The sequence below is a fragment of the Eumetopias jubatus genome, unplaced genomic scaffold, assembly GCF_037043125.1.
Source record: "Eumetopias jubatus isolate StellerSeaLion01/CBP00866 unplaced genomic scaffold, mEumJub1_p1.0 scaffold_6, whole genome shotgun sequence".
Lineage (NCBI taxonomy): Eukaryota > Metazoa > Chordata > Mammalia > Carnivora > Otariidae > Eumetopias > Eumetopias jubatus.
Genome location: NW_028274812.1, coordinates 85651982 through 85667744, shown reverse-complemented (window position 1 = coordinate 85667744; position 15763 = coordinate 85651982). Strand labels below are relative to the sequence as shown.

The 15763-nt window shown below is 34.8% G+C and overlaps 1 protein-coding gene across 2 annotated transcripts in view; it reads left to right on the top strand.

Moving 5' to 3' along the window:
- The window catches only part of FAM135A (family with sequence similarity 135 member A), a 123543-nt gene that overhangs the window by 64737 nt on the left and 43043 nt on the right, over positions 1-15763 (top strand). Inside the window, exon 10 of one of the 2 annotated variants that reach the window (XM_088023929.1) lies at positions 2008-2163. In XM_088023929.1, coding sequence (XP_087880055.1) covers positions 2008-2163 — 156 coding nt within the window. Of the gene's footprint in view, positions 1-2007; positions 2173-15763 lie in introns of those variants that run through there. The other variant, XM_028097443.2, reaches the window with a different exon arrangement.

The window sequence follows — 15763 nt, the reverse complement described above, 5'->3', positions numbered from 1 at the left end:
GCATTGCTTGCCTTACACAACACTGTCTAGTTACTGTCAAATGCTTATTCAAGTCGTCTTTTTCTAAACTCCGTTAAAACTATTCTTGGAACAAGACTGCATGTTTCCATTTATTTTAGAGAATACTTTAATCTTCTGTATGTTCTTAAGAGAGACATGAAAAATTTGTTAGCTTCATTTCTAATACATTTATAAACTATTTCCTGGGGCAAAATACATCTGTAGATTTATTGTACATTGATGAATCAATATTTATTATATGTTGATTCTATTAGCTTCCATTCCAGAATTCTGGAATTTTTCAACATTTTCTGAGTTTGTCCAAAAATTTGGGGCACTTTTTCCTTAACTGAAGCCTATAATTCCTTATTCATTCATTCACTTATTCACTCAGTAAATACTGAGTGACTGCTGTGTAAATTTCAGTATATAAATGGACATTTATATACTGAATCAAAGTATATAATATATACAAAGTATATATTATATATATATATAATATATACAAAGTATATAATATATATACGTAATCAAAGTCACGAAAGTGAACAAAGCACCATCCCTTCCCTTCTTAATAATTTTGCTGAATTTTTGTTTTATGTTCTCTCTGAGTTAGCATAGATAAATGGAAACTCAGTTTGCAGGGGGAAGGAGAAAAGCCTGCTGAATTGCTGACTTCAAAATGAAGTAAAAATACTGAGTAAGGATATATCATATGTGATAAGCAATGTTTTGAGATTTTTTTTTTAAGAAAGGGAGGGTAGAGATATAATTAGTACTCTTTAGGAGATACCGAACTTGAATACCTTTCGTTTTACATCCAAATATAGTCATCTGGTAGGTAATGGGTCTAGAGCTCTGGAGAGATGTGATACAGATATAAAGATTTAGCAGTCATTACTATACAGATGGTATGGGAGTGGCTTTCAACCTTAACCTGAATAAACTACTTCTACCTTCTTTAGGTTGGGGAAATGAAATCAGCATCTCTCTATATATTTAAGATAGATTTCCTAGTATGACTAGTAATTGAAGACATATATTTCCAGCAAGATATTCTCTGCCTGAACACTGCTGCCTCAGTGAATCAAAGAAAAGCTTGTCCAAAAGAGAAGGAATCATTCTGATTTATGGTCTTTTATTGTTGTTTGTCCAAAAATCCTTATTTTACCTATTCAAGAAATCCAAATGCCTTATAGAAGATTCTGCATTTTATTGTATAATTCATTACTTTTAACTTGTATCATCAGTTTAGGTGAATATTTAAATAAACAGGATAATTTAATACCACTATTAGAACACTCATAATAGTATATAAAAATTGTTTACCCACTTTTCTGAGTTTTTCATATTAATCTTTGAGTTAGATTGGAATGTGGGCCCTAGCATTTAAAATGTGCTCAATAAACAGTGGGCAAATGAATTGTTACAAAAGAGAAAGAAGTGTTTGATGACTCTCTAAGAGGATTACCACAAGTAATATGGCACCTAGGAACATAGGAGTGAAGGAAAAGCAGTTAGTACTTTAGAAGGTACCTCTGTCCCTTCTGAAGAGTTACAGATCTTTTAAGTACTTTACTTAGCAGATTGGAGAAAAAAATCTTATTTCAAGATTTCATTATCTTCCAAAAATTTTATAACTTTTAGAACTTTAATCATGATTTGTACATTGTGTTTAAAATTCTCAGAATTTTAGTGTTTGAAGTTGATCATGCTCTATAAAATCCTGATTTGTAATTTTAAGCTATATTTGACACTATTTCAGTAACAAGATATCTCAGATATTAAAATATCAATTAAGTAGTTGCTATAGTAACTATCACATAGGAAAAAGCCATTGGTCACTTGGTCTCTACACATACAAGAACGTGCACACACACACACACACACACACACACTTCTTGTTAAAACCAAAAATTTGCTTTTGTATTAATGTTCTCAATAACACATTAAATTTAGACATGGTAAGTCTCAGGAAGCAGTGAAGTTCTTTTCTTGTCATTTCAGAAAACAGAAAATCCTGATGAACTGGCAGAACTTATAAATATGAATCTTGCACAACTTTGTTCACTTCTAATGGCTTTATGGGGACAGTTTCTGGAAGTTATAACACTACATGAAGAACTAAGACTTTTATTAGCACAAGAGCACCATACTTTGAGGGTAAGTTAAGTGATGTTAGAACATTTTGATGAGTATTATTATTTATATTTAGAAATTTCTTATGAATAAAAGGCCTAATATTTATCCATATGTTGATAAATTAGAAAAGAGACATTTACTGTTGTATTATTGTTTGATTTCTTTTTTTTAATATTTTATTTATTTGAGAGAAAGAGCAGAGCGAGAGAGAGCACAAGCGGGGATGGAGGGGCAGAGGCAGAGGGACAATCAGACTCCCCGCTGAGCAGGGAGCCCGACGGGGGACTCCATCCCAGGACCCTGAGATCATGGCCTGAGCTGAAGGCAGCTGCTTAACCAACTGAACCACCCAGGCGCCCTGTTGTTTGAGCACATGATCTATCTCAGTTATAACCCCTGCCAGTAAGAAAAGTCATCTAAATGTAACTAAAATAGGAAAATAAACGATACAGGCTAGCCCCTGGAACCCAAGAATAGGTATTATAGTCAGATAGCCAGGTCTCATTAGGAATAGAAATCAGGAATAAGAGAGCCATCTTAAACTAATCTAGAATCTTTATCTCCAACTTTTCCTCCTTTTGTCTCATTTAGGGATGTGTATTATAAACTTGGAAGGTCAGGGGGAGTAATCTAGACATACATGTTTGCTATAGGCTTACTGTGGACCTTGTGCAGAAATTTCTGTACAATTTTATTGTATAGCTTATCAAGAGGCTTTGATATATTAAACATCTGACTACTTTTCCAGTTATCTCCTTATATGTCCTATACACACACTAATTTTCCTGACCTACTAGCAGTTCCTCAAAAACACTAGGTTTTCTTTTTTCCTTTTTCTTGTTTTTCTTTTCTTAATTATAAAACATATTATGAAAGTCAGAAAAGTGCATAAAACATGCACATTTTAACAAGTAATTAAAAACACATATCCTTTTAACTCTCACCCAGATCAGGAAATAGAAAATTGTCAACACCACAGAAGACCTCTGTGTTTTTTCCAATTTCTGTTCCCACTCTGACATTGAGAAGTAATCACCATCCTGTCTTTTGTGATGAGTTCATCACTTCTCTTTTTACCATCTGTTTATGCATACTAAATAACACAAGTTGTTTCAGTCTATTATGTTATTCAGCCTATGTTATTGAATTCTATATAAATGAGATGATACAGTGTATATTCTTCTTACCTTGCTTCTTTCAAGATTGTGTTTGTGAGATTAATCAATGTTTTTGTCAGTAGCTATAGACGGTTCATTTTCGTTGGTGTGATGTATTTCATTTGCTTATACCCACAATTTGTGTATCCACTCTACTGTTGATGGACATTTGGATTGCTTCTAACTTATATTTAGTACAAACCAAGCTACTGTGAACATTCTTGTACATACTTCCTGGCATGCCAGTTTCTCTGAATTAATTATTTTCTTGTAAGGGAAATTGCTATGCCATAGGATATGCATAACATCAGTTATTTACTAGCAGATGCCCCACTGTTTTCCAAAGTGGTGCCAATTTTTACTCCCACCAACACTTGATGAGAGCTCTTGTTATTCCACATACTCCCAAACTCTTGATTGTGGCAAACTTTTAAAATTTTGCCAGTCTTACACCATTGTGGTTTTAATTTGCATTTCTCTGATGACCTGTGCTGTTGAGCACTATTTTATGTGACTATTGGCTGTGTAGATTTCTTATTTGTGAAGTGCCTGTTCAAATTGACCATTTTTCTATCGGATTGCGTTTCTTTTTCTTCTTGATTTGGAATACTTTCTATGTATTCTAAATACTGGCCTTTGTTATATCTTTGTAAATAAATCTTCTCTTGTGTCACAGTTTGGTTTTTTTCACTGTCTTTTTGCTGTCTTTTGACAAACTAGAGGTGTTAACTTTAGTGTTAGTGTAGGTGGAACAGAAGAAAAAGGCCAGACATAGACTTACCCGTACTTGGACATAATATATGCAGATCATCAAGGAAAAGTTCAGACTTTAGGTATTCATGTGGAAAAATATTATATAAAATTCAATTCCAGTTGGCTTGAAAACAAATATGAAAGACAAAATCATAAAACTTATAAAATATAATAGAGAAGTTACAGAAGAATTACTGAAGTAGTACAGAATATTTCTATATTCTCTTCACCAGAATCACAAGGTACCATTTGGCATATTTTCTTTATCATTCCTTCTTTTTATAAATAGGTATATATGTACGTGGATTTTTTTTTCCCCTGAATCATTTGTTAGAGGCATCATGTTCTTTTTTTTTTTTTAAGATTTTATTTATTTGAGAGAGAGAGAGGGAACAGAGGGAAAGGGAGAAGCAGACTCCCTGTTGAGCAGAGAGCCTGACGTGGGGCTTGATACCAGGACCCCGGGATCATGACCTGAGCTGAAGGCAGATGCTTAACTGACTGAGCCACCCCGGCGCCCCAGCATCATGTTCTCTTATCCATAAATACTTCAGGGTATATTGACTAAGAACAAAGATACTTTCTTACTTAACTATACTAAAGTGATCAACTTTATGAAATTTAATATTGATACAATACTGATATCTAATGTGAAACTCATTTTAAATTTTATCATTTGTCTTAATAATGTCCTTTGTGACTTTTCCCCTTTTCCAGGATCAGATTCAGGAACACACATTGCATTTAGTTGTCATGACCCTTTAAATTCTTTAGACTCATTCAATCTGGAATAGTTCCTTCTATTTTCTTTGTCTTTCATGAAGAGTATTGGTCAGTAGTTTTGTGGACCATTGTTCAGTTTGGGTTTCTGTTATATGTATTATGTTCCTTGTGGTTCAGTTCAGGTGAACAATATTCTTGGAAATACTACATTTTATTTTATTTTTCAGTTTTGGTAAATTATGTTTTTAAAGAGTTCTAAATTTATTAATTTATTGGCACCAGATAATGCATAATACCTTCAATTTTTTTAACATCTGCAGTATCTGTAGTGTTTTCCTGTTTCATTCCTGATATTAGTTATTTATATCTTCATTCTTTTTTTTTTGATTGGTCCCGCCAGAAGTTTGTCATTGTATTAGTTTTTTCAAAGAACTAACTTTGATGTTAATTCTCTCTTGTGTGTTTTGCTTTTGACTTTAGTATTTCCTCTTACTTTCTAAAGGTTTATTTTGCTGTCTTTTTAAAACTTCTATAAGTAGATGTTTAGCTTATTAATTGTAGCATTTCCTCTTTTGTGTTATACACATTTAAGTTTATAAGCTTTCCCCTAAGTACTGCTTTAGCTACATTCCACAAGTTTTGTTATGTTGTTCTTTTTATCCTTTGGTTCTCAATATTTTCTAATTTTTGTGAGCAATATATTCTTTGATTCAGGGTTATTTAGTTGTTTTTTTTTTTCTCAGTATAAAAATGGTTTATTAAAATAACAAATGCATCTCTTCCTTCATTTTCTGGATATAAACAGAAACAATATACTAGTCAATGACAGGAGTCCATAGGAACGACTTTATACACACTACCCCCAAATGGGAACTCTCGCAGCATACCAATAATAATTTGGGAAATCTTTGACTTAAAGCAATAAAGGTAAACAAAACTATTATGAAGTATACACTAGGTATGTTGTCCTATATTAGCAGTTGTCATTTTTCCCTTGCTCAGAAATCCAAGAAATTGAGTGCCTTTCCAAAATCAGTCGTCCTCTGAAATAAGAGACCAGAGATGGTTCTTGTTCAAAAGTTATCACGTGTTGTATCAAGTAACTCTGCAATCCTGAGTTAGAGGTTGGCACTTAGCCCAGAGGTAGTCATCTACAACATGGACATGAGGAAGACTAGTAATTTTTGTAGGGAGCTGATGCATAAACTCTGCTGATTTGGAGTGGTTTCTATTAGAATGACTGAAGAATTCAGATTATTTCTCTTGAATAATTTAAACATGGAACACAAAGAAGAGACTCAGTTACTAAACAGTGGCAGAAACCAAGAGAGAAAGAAGGTCATAGGCAAAAGCCATGAGACAGTAGAAGCCATGAATAAGCCAACTATTTTAAGGTAGGGATGAAAGTAAAAAGGGTTAAAAGCAAAGCAGAGAGTGTCAGAGAGAGAAACGTGAGAATAGAGGAATAACTAGAAAAGGGAACAACAAATGCTTGTTTCTGAAACAACAGTTACTAGAGTGATATTAGGATATTAGTGTAGTTGTTATTTACTAAATGGCAATGAACAGCACTCCAATTTTACAAGCACTGGCTATTTGTCTACAGAGTCAGTTCCCTGGATGTCATTACTTTACTCTGTATCCTTATAAAAATCCCACACAGCCTGAGGTAATCTGACTATATCTTTGTCTCTTGCTAATAACTAAAGAGTCTTTATCAGGGGTATGTTTTTTTGTTTCCAAAGATATTAATTTTCTAGTTGTTTTTTTGTGGTTGATTTCTGGTTTATCTTCATTGTGGTTAGGAAACAGTCTGTGATTTCAATACTTTAATATTCCTTAAGACTTTCTTTACCTATATTAGGAATGTATATTCATCAGGTTGTTGGGTTAAGTGTTCTAAATATGTCTGCTAGGTGAAGTTTATAAATCATTTTGTTCAAATTTTTCATATTTTTAACGAATTTATGGCTGCTAGTGCTATCAACTATCAAGAAAAGTGTGGTAACGGGTGCCTGGGTGGCTCAGTTGGTTAAGTGACTGCCTTCGGCTCAGGTCATGATCCTGGAGTCCCGGGATCGAGTCCCACATCGGGCTCCCTGCTCAGCAGGGAGTCTCCTTCTCCCTCTGACCCTCCCCCCTCTCATATGCTTTCTCTCTCTCTCTCTCTCTCTCTCTCTCTCTCAAATAAATAAAGAAAAGTGTGGTAAAATCCTTCCATTATGGCTGTAAGTTTGTTCTTATTTGTTGTTACCAAGTAGTAAGTGACAGAGATGGGATTCAAACCCAAGCACTATGGCTCCCTAGCCTGCATTCTTTACCACTTGATATGCTGTCTCTCAAAATAGAACAAGAGAATGATAGCAAGGATCCGAAGCAACTTTGTAGCATAATGTTTTATGGGGTTGTCTGAGGTAGAATAAGAACAAGAAGGTGTAAACTTCAATGGAGAGAAGCTGATGAACACAACGTTAAAAGGGGCAAAGAAGGAAGGCCAAGACAAAAATCGGGTTTATGGAAAATTCAGATGCCAAAGAAAAATTGAAATTTTTCCTAGAGCTTCCTTTTTTATGCCCCATTCCAGATAACAAAATAGGGCCTATTTAACTCCTAAAAGAAACAAGGAAGGGTAATTAAAACATGGCGAGAGAATGCCTTATTGTTTACTTAACCATACCCTGCCCTGCCATATATCACAAACACTGTGGAAATGGTGGTATATTATGTCCTTTGATTCCCATTTATGCAGTTAAACAGAAACTTTGTTCATAAAATATATGAGTATTCCGAGAATACATTGCTTACGCCTGCCATAACCAAAGTAGTCCAAAGGTCATTCGTTATTTGTATAGAGACAGAATTGGCTATAATAAAGTCTGTAGGCTAATAATGTATTCAAAAGCAGCACAATTGAACTAACTCACAGAAGTGAACATATGATATGGGATCTCTTATTGGGTTGAAAGTAAATAGGCAAAGAGTTGGACTAAAAAGAGGAAATGTAAGTCTCTACTTGTAGAGAACAATGTAATGAATTAGTTTAACATTTGTTCTACCATGTTATTTAATATCAAGATTCAGAAAGGGCAGATTTTCTGGTTCTTAGAAAATTAAGTCATCCAAACTTACAGAATTCTGTAGTCACATGGCATACGTGTTCACATTAAAGCATAGAGACTATTAATATGTGAACGGTTCCCAGTGCCCCATATTACATAAAAAGATAAAAGACAGTGATGGCAGTATAAAATGTCCCTTGTTTTTGTCCCACCCACAACAAAAATGAACTGTGAGAGCTATGGGATCCAAAACCATATACCAAGGAACCCTGAAGGCCTCCCACCCACCTGTGCACTGGATAATAAGCAGACAGATTTCAGTCTTGACTGGACCCTGTAGTAACCTGTTTACCAGCTCTTGCTCCTCTTGGCTATAGTCTGGGACCCTTTGGGGAGCAGTGACTTAGACAGTTATCCAGGGTTGAGAGAGCCCTTGTGCAAGTTCAGATTTCCAGAGAAGTTTCAGCATTCCACTGAAGCAAAAAAAAAAAAAAAAAAAATACAAGTTTGGATGCATTCCAGTTCTAGCAAGAGGAATAGCTTGTCTTTACATACATCACTTCTCACCCAAGAGAATGCAGCTTAGATCTACGAGAACCCTTCTTGGCCTATGATTTTTCCTGCAGAGAAAAGGGAGAACAGATGAGTGAGTACCCAGCTTGTCCAGCCGTGCAGGCCATTACCAAAGAGACTCATCTCTCTCTCTCTCCCTCTCTCTCTTACCCCATCTAGAGCACTAAATCAGGAGCTCCATGGCTGGGGTGTGGGGTGGAAAGAGACTGGGAGAGTGGCAGATGGGACTCTCAGAAGGTATTAAAGGTACTCATCATACTCACTGCGTCACAGACTCCATTAAAAGTCTGCCATGAGCTGCTTGGGCAGCTTCACCTGTAGATCCCTCTAACTGGCCATGGGAACCTCCACCATACCACATGCCTCACCCACAATCTCCCTTCTGCTCTGCAGCTGGCTCCCTGTGTGCACTGCTAAAGAGAGTAGTGAGAGCAGGCTTTAGCACATCTGTAGCTGCAGGCCAGGAAGAGACCACAAAGGAGCTGTAGCACCACATTTAGGAAACAAAGGTCCGGGGGTCAGCGTTCAGCCTTGTGTGTTGCCGGAAGGAGAGAAGGAATACAATATTAAGGTCTGCCACAAGAGGGAGCAAGAAATACGGAGCAGATGTATCCATAGGTCTGAGAAAGCCTCATAAATTCTGGCAGGACTGAAGAAAGATATTTCTGCCCTGAAGACAGTTAGTAAATACTGGAGGAGGTGGCTGCTACTTCAAATGTTAAGGTGGCAATGCAAAACTCCAAAGAACATGCGGGGCACCTAGATCCCTCAGTCGGTTAAACGTCTGACTCTTGATCTTGGCTCAGGTTGTTACAGCGAGCACCATGTCAGGCTCCGCACATGGGCTTAAGATTCTTTCTCTTCCTCTGCCCCTCCCCCCTCAAACAAACAAACAAACAAACAAAGAAAAGAAAATACCTAATTCCAAAGAACATGAAATACCATGACATCACCAAAAGATCACAATCCTCCAGTAACTAAACCCAAAATATCTGTGATTTAACTAATAAAGAATTCAACATAGCTATTCTAAGGAAACTCAGTGAGCTACAAGAAAACACAAAGACAATTCAACAAAATCAGGAAAGCAATACACAAAATGAAAAGATTAACAAAGATAGAAATCATAAAGAACCAAAAACAAATTCTGGAGCTGAAGAAATCAGTGAATAAAATGACAAATGCAACAGATAGCACAGTCACAGTAGAATGGACCAAACAGAAAAAAGAATCTGTGGTAAAAGATAGGAACTTGAAATTCCAATCAGAGGAGAGCAAAGAGTAAAGAAAGCCTGCCTGATCTGTGAGATCCCGTCAAAAGAAATAATTTTTAACAATTGGAGTTCCAGAAGCAAAAGGAGAGGGAGAAGAGGGCAGAAAGCCTATTTAAAGAAATGATTACTGAGTTTCCCAAACATGGGAAGACATTTGGATATCCAAGTACATAAAGCTCATTAGGTCACCAAACCAACTAAATCTAAAAAGATCCTGTCCAAGATACATTATAATAAAACTGTCAAAAATCAAAGACAAAAAGATAATCTTGAAAGTTGCAAGAAAAAGATTGTAACCTACAAAAGATTGTAACCTACAATCAGTGGGGTTGTTAGCAAAAACCTTGTAGAGCAGAAGAGAGTGAGATTATATATTCAGAATGCTTAAAAAAATACCTGCCAATCAAAATACTCTTTCTGGCAAAGTTATCTTTCATAAAGGAAGTAGAAATAAGGATATTCCTAGACAAAAGCTGAGGTAATTCATCACCATTAGACCTGCCTTACAAGAAATGCAGAAAAGAATTTGCAAACTAAAATGATAGGGTACTGATTACAACATGAAAAACATATGAAAATATATAACATGCCAGTAAAGGTAAGTGTATAGTCAAATTTACAGTACTCTACTATGGTAATGTGGTATGTTAATCACTGAATCCTAATGTAAAGGTTAAAGGACAAGCATATTAAAAATAACTATAGCTACAGTAATTTGTTAATGAATACATATTATTAAAAGTGGTAAATTATGACATCAGAAGCATAAAAGGAGGACAATAAAAGGATAGAGTTTTTGAATGAGATTGAAGTTAAACTGTTATCGGTGTAAAATAAACTGTTATATCTACAAGGTGTTTCATGTAAGCCTTATGATAACCACAAAGCAGAAAATTACAGTAGATGACAAAAGATAAAGAGAAGAGACTCAAAGCATAGCACTATCAAAAATCATCAGTTCTCAAAGGAAGGCAGCAAGAGAGGAAGAAGAGAACTATAAAACAGCCAGAAAATAACTAATAAGATGGCATTAGTAAATCCTTACATACCAGTATTCACTCTAAATGTAAATGGATTCAGTTCTCCAATCAAAAGTCAGAGAGTGGCTGTGTGGATAAAAAAAAGAACCAACTATATGCTGCCTACAAGAGACTCACTTCAGCTTTAAGGACCTACATAGGAACAAAGTGAAGTGATGGAAAAAGATTCAATGTAAGCAGAAACCTCAAAAGAACAAGGATAGCTACACTTTTTTTTTTTAAAGGATAGCTATACTTCTATCACACAAAACAGACTTTAAGCCAAAATGGTAACAGGAGACAAAGAGGGTCATTACATAATGGTAAAGGGGTCAGCTCATGAAGAAGATCCAACCATTTTAAGTATATATGGACCCAGCATTGGAGCATCTAACTATACTAAGTAGATACTAACAGATCTGAAGGGAGAAAGAGAAAGCAGTACAGTGAAATGAAAATGAAATAAGTTGGCCAAAGCCACATGGCTTGTACATGCTAGAGAGGGGATGCAAACCCTTGAGGAGATGCAGATCTTATACTTTCATATTTCATCTGTTTCCCGTGCATTTGTAAAATAAGAAAAATGAAGTAAATTAAGACTTCAAACAAAATCGTAGTCCCAGACTTGTAGCATTGGCATACCGTTCATTATGATGCTGGTTTGCTATGCTATTCATATTTTAAAAGTAAAAAGAAACACAATCTCAGACATAATTTTCAGTGATCATCTTGTGATGCAAAATATGATTTTGGATCTTTTTCCAGTTGGATTTAAAGAGAAAGTTCCATTTACATATATTCCCTGGAATTTATTATAAAAACTACTGTGGAACACTAAACATACCACAGATGATCTAATAGCTAGAAAATCAAAGCATCATTTATTGACAGCACCACAGAAAGAGAACAGTGAAAAGCATAGGTAATATGTAATATAATGTCTAGAGGTAACTGTTACCTAACATTGAATTTTTGGAGAGATGGGTTTAGATTAGTTTTTTGTGTTTTTTTTTTTTTATGATTCATTTATTTATTTTAGAGAGAGCATGTGTGCTTTCATGTACCCGTGACAGAGAGAGAGTCAGGGAAAGGAGAGAGGGAGAGAACCTTTAAGCAGACTTCCCACTGAGTGTAGAGCCTGTTGCGAGCTTGATCCCACAACCCCTGAGATCATGACCTGAGCTAAAACCAAGAGTTCGACACTTAATTGACTGAGCCACCCAGGCGCCCCTATTTTTTTTTATCTTTTTTTTACATAAAATTTATATAACATGAATTAACCAATTCACATGTACAATTTAGTAGCATTTGGTACCTTCACAATGTTGTGCAACCATCACCTCTGCCTAGTTCCAGTCCAGTTTTATCGCCCCAAAAGGAAACCCCACACCCACTGAATAGTCACTACCCATTTTCTCCTGCCATTCCCTAGCAAACACAAGTCTGAGTTACCCATTCTGGATGTTTCATATAAAGGTAATCATACAATACATGACTTTTTGTGTTTGGTTTCTTTCATATCATTCATCCATGTTGTAGCATGTATCAGTCCTTCCTTCCTTTTTAGAGCTGAATTCCAACCCAAATTTAGGGACATTGGGTTCTTTCCACCCTTTGACTATTGTGAAGAGTGCTTCCATGAACATTACAAGTATTTATTTGAATTATTGTTTTCATTTCTTTGGGTGTATACCTAAGAGTAGAATTTCTGAGTTGTATGGTAATTCTATATTTAACTTTTTGAGGAGCCGCCAGACTGTTTTCCATAGCACTTGAACCATTTTACATTCCCACTGGCAGTGTTCGATGGTTCTACTTTCTCCACATCCTCACAAATATTTTTCTATCATTTTGTATTTTTTATTATGGCCAACCTACTGGGTTGCAAAGTGGTGTTTCATTGTGGTTTTGACTGGCATTTCACTAATGACTAATGATGTTGAGCATCTTTTTGTGTGATTGTTGGCTGTCTGTATACTTTGAGAAATGTGTATTCAAAGAAGTGTGTATTCAAAGTCCTTTGCCCATTTTTTTAACTGGTTGTCTTTTTGTTATTGGGTTGTAGGAGTTCTTTATATATTCTGGAAACTAGATTGTTGTTAGATATATTATTTTCAAATATTTTCTTCTTTTTCAAAGATTTTATTTATTTATTTATTTATTTATTTATTTATTTGTGAGAGAACAACTCGGGGAGAGGAGGCAGAGCAGGGAGCCTGATGCAGGACTCGATCCCATGACCCTGGGATCATTACCTGAGCCGAAGGCAGACCATTAACCGACAAGCCACCCAGATGCCCCAAATGTTGTCTTCTATTCATGGGTTGCCTTTTTACTCTCCTGATAGCGTCTTTTGATGCACAGGACATGAGAACAGGAAGAAAAGTCTTAAACTTATTTTTTTAATAAAGGGATCATATAAATTAAGGCCAACATATTCAACAGTTATTTCCATAGTAAAATTTTTAAATCAAGTAAAATTTTAAAATGGTATAACTTAACCCTTTTTTTAATTGAAAGAAGGTGTTAGATTTATGAGTGCTACCAATATAGTTTTCTTGGAATCATTAATTTATTGCATGCAATGGGAGAACATCCACATGGCAAGGGAGAAAAAAAATTTTTTTATTTAAATTTACTTAATGTATATGCCTGTGTTACAGTAGATTCTCATGCCTGATATCTATGTATCTATCTATATATGTATAATCTGTAGTCCTCAGAGAGGCTTAGCAAAGAAACTTTACATTCAAGAGATCTAAATTTTATACATAATCATACAAGCTTCTTGAAGTATCATTGGTAACATATTTTAAAAACCAGGCATAAAATCTAATCTCTCCCTCTTCTGTTTAACCTCTTAACTGGTGAAAAAATGAAAGGGAATAAATTTTATTATCTTTAATCAGTATTGGCCTATATGCTTTTAATGGAAGGTGAGGTTTTACCACCCCTCAAGAGATTATCCTGCAGAAAAAGAGGAATTTACTTTCTGTTTAAGCTCTCAAAAACATCGTGTTATTGAGTCCTCTCTCAATTTTATTTTGAACACAAAATAAGAGGAAAAATGTATTGTCTTCAATATAACAGGAATAAAGTCACAGACTAGGGTTGTATGAAACATGGTGGCAAATGAAAGAAAGAGCTTCCTTAAGTGACTTTAAAGAACATTCCAAAACAAAATACTCAGGGAATAGATCACTAAAATTCTCATCACTATTTGGAAACACTTTAGAGAAAGCATGTTAGCTTATCAGTGATAGTGTTTTAAATGACTTTAGAGGTTACCTGACAAGGGAGTCAAAAATAGGTACACATATTAATCATTATTGCTAGAGATTGAACTTTACACTGGCAAGTGTTGAATATCAGTGCAAATAAACTTTGTAAAGATCCTGTAAAAATTAGCACAAAACATTGTTATGTTGTGGTGATCACAAATACACCCTTACCAAACTAATGAATAGAAGTTTAGTGTTACACAAATGACTTGGGATAAAATTTCCCATGAAAGCATTATACATGGATTCAAAGGGGGCTGTATGTCAAAACACTTGGACATAAGTGAGTTTGAGTTTGAGTTGAATTCAGTCTTCTTGAGAAGTTAAGGTTCTAGAGAGTTATGAGTTATATGATCTAGGAGACTTAGCAATTCATGTTTGTCATTGATTACAGCGAGCTAGGCCAGTATACCAACTCCCAGTGTCAGTGAAACACAATAGATTGTATAAACTACACGGCCAACAGATGATTGAGGATATGAGAAGAGTGGAACATGGATTTTATTCTGACAGTCTATCAGGTGTTAGAATATATGTATTAATCTTAAAGTAATGAGGGTTTATTTTTATTTTATTGAAGTTTAAATCCATTGAAATCACAAATTTTAACTGTATGATCAAATGAATTTTGACAAATCTGTTTACCTATGTCACTAATACCCCAGTCAATATATAGGACATTTCCATTACTTCAGGAAATTACCTTGTGCTTCTTTTCAGTCGGTTCTCACATTCCATTAGCAACCCCTCTTCTGATTTCTATAACCATAATTTAATTTTATCTATATTTAAAGGCCATATAGATTAGTAATATGATATGTACTCTTTCTGTGTCTGACTTACTTTACCCATTTTTAGATTGACTCAGGCTGTGTGTATATCAATAATTCATTCTTTTCTTGTTGTTGCTGAGAAGTATTCAATTGCATGGCATACCAGAGTTCATTTATATCTATTCTCCTCTTGATTATTTGGTTTGTTTTCATTTCTTGGATGTTATGAATAAAGAAACTAACATCTTTTTGTGAGAGATTTCAGTTGCATAAATACTTCAGAATGGAACTGTTTGATCATTGAGTAGATTTATCTTTAACTATAAAAACCACTAATCATTTTTTTCAAAATGGCCATACAATTTTAAACTCCACCATCAATGTATGAGAGATCCAGTTGCTCATATCCTTGCATTATTTGATGTTGTCATTCTTAATTTTAGCCACAGTAGTAGATGTGAGGTAGTATTTCATTATGGTTTTATTTTGCATTTCTCTGATCACTAATAATATTGAGATTTTTAAAAAATTTTTAATTCAGTTTTCTAAAGTGTTAAATTGGGGTTTTTTTATTGTTTACCTATTAGAAATATTTATATATTCTGGTTACAAGTCTGTTGTCAAATATATCTATATGTCTTTAAACTATTTCTCCTAGTCTGGGGCTTATATTTTCCATTTTGTCGGTAGTGTATTTTGATGAAAATACTTGTTTAAGTTCAATTTATCTTTTTTTCTTTCTATTTTTCTGATTTTTGTGCCCTAAGAAATTTTTGCCTCTCCCAAGGTCATGAAAATACTATCCTTTGTTTGCCTCTAGAAACATTAGACTTAGGTCCATTGTCCATCTTGAATTAACCTTTGAACATGGTTTAAGGTATAGGTCAAGATCCATTTTTTTTTCAGTAAGTCCATTTAGTTCTTCCAGCACCATTTAAAAAAAATTTTTATTGGGGTACCTGGGTGGCTCAGCTGGTTAAGCATATGACTCTTGATTTCAGCTCAGGTC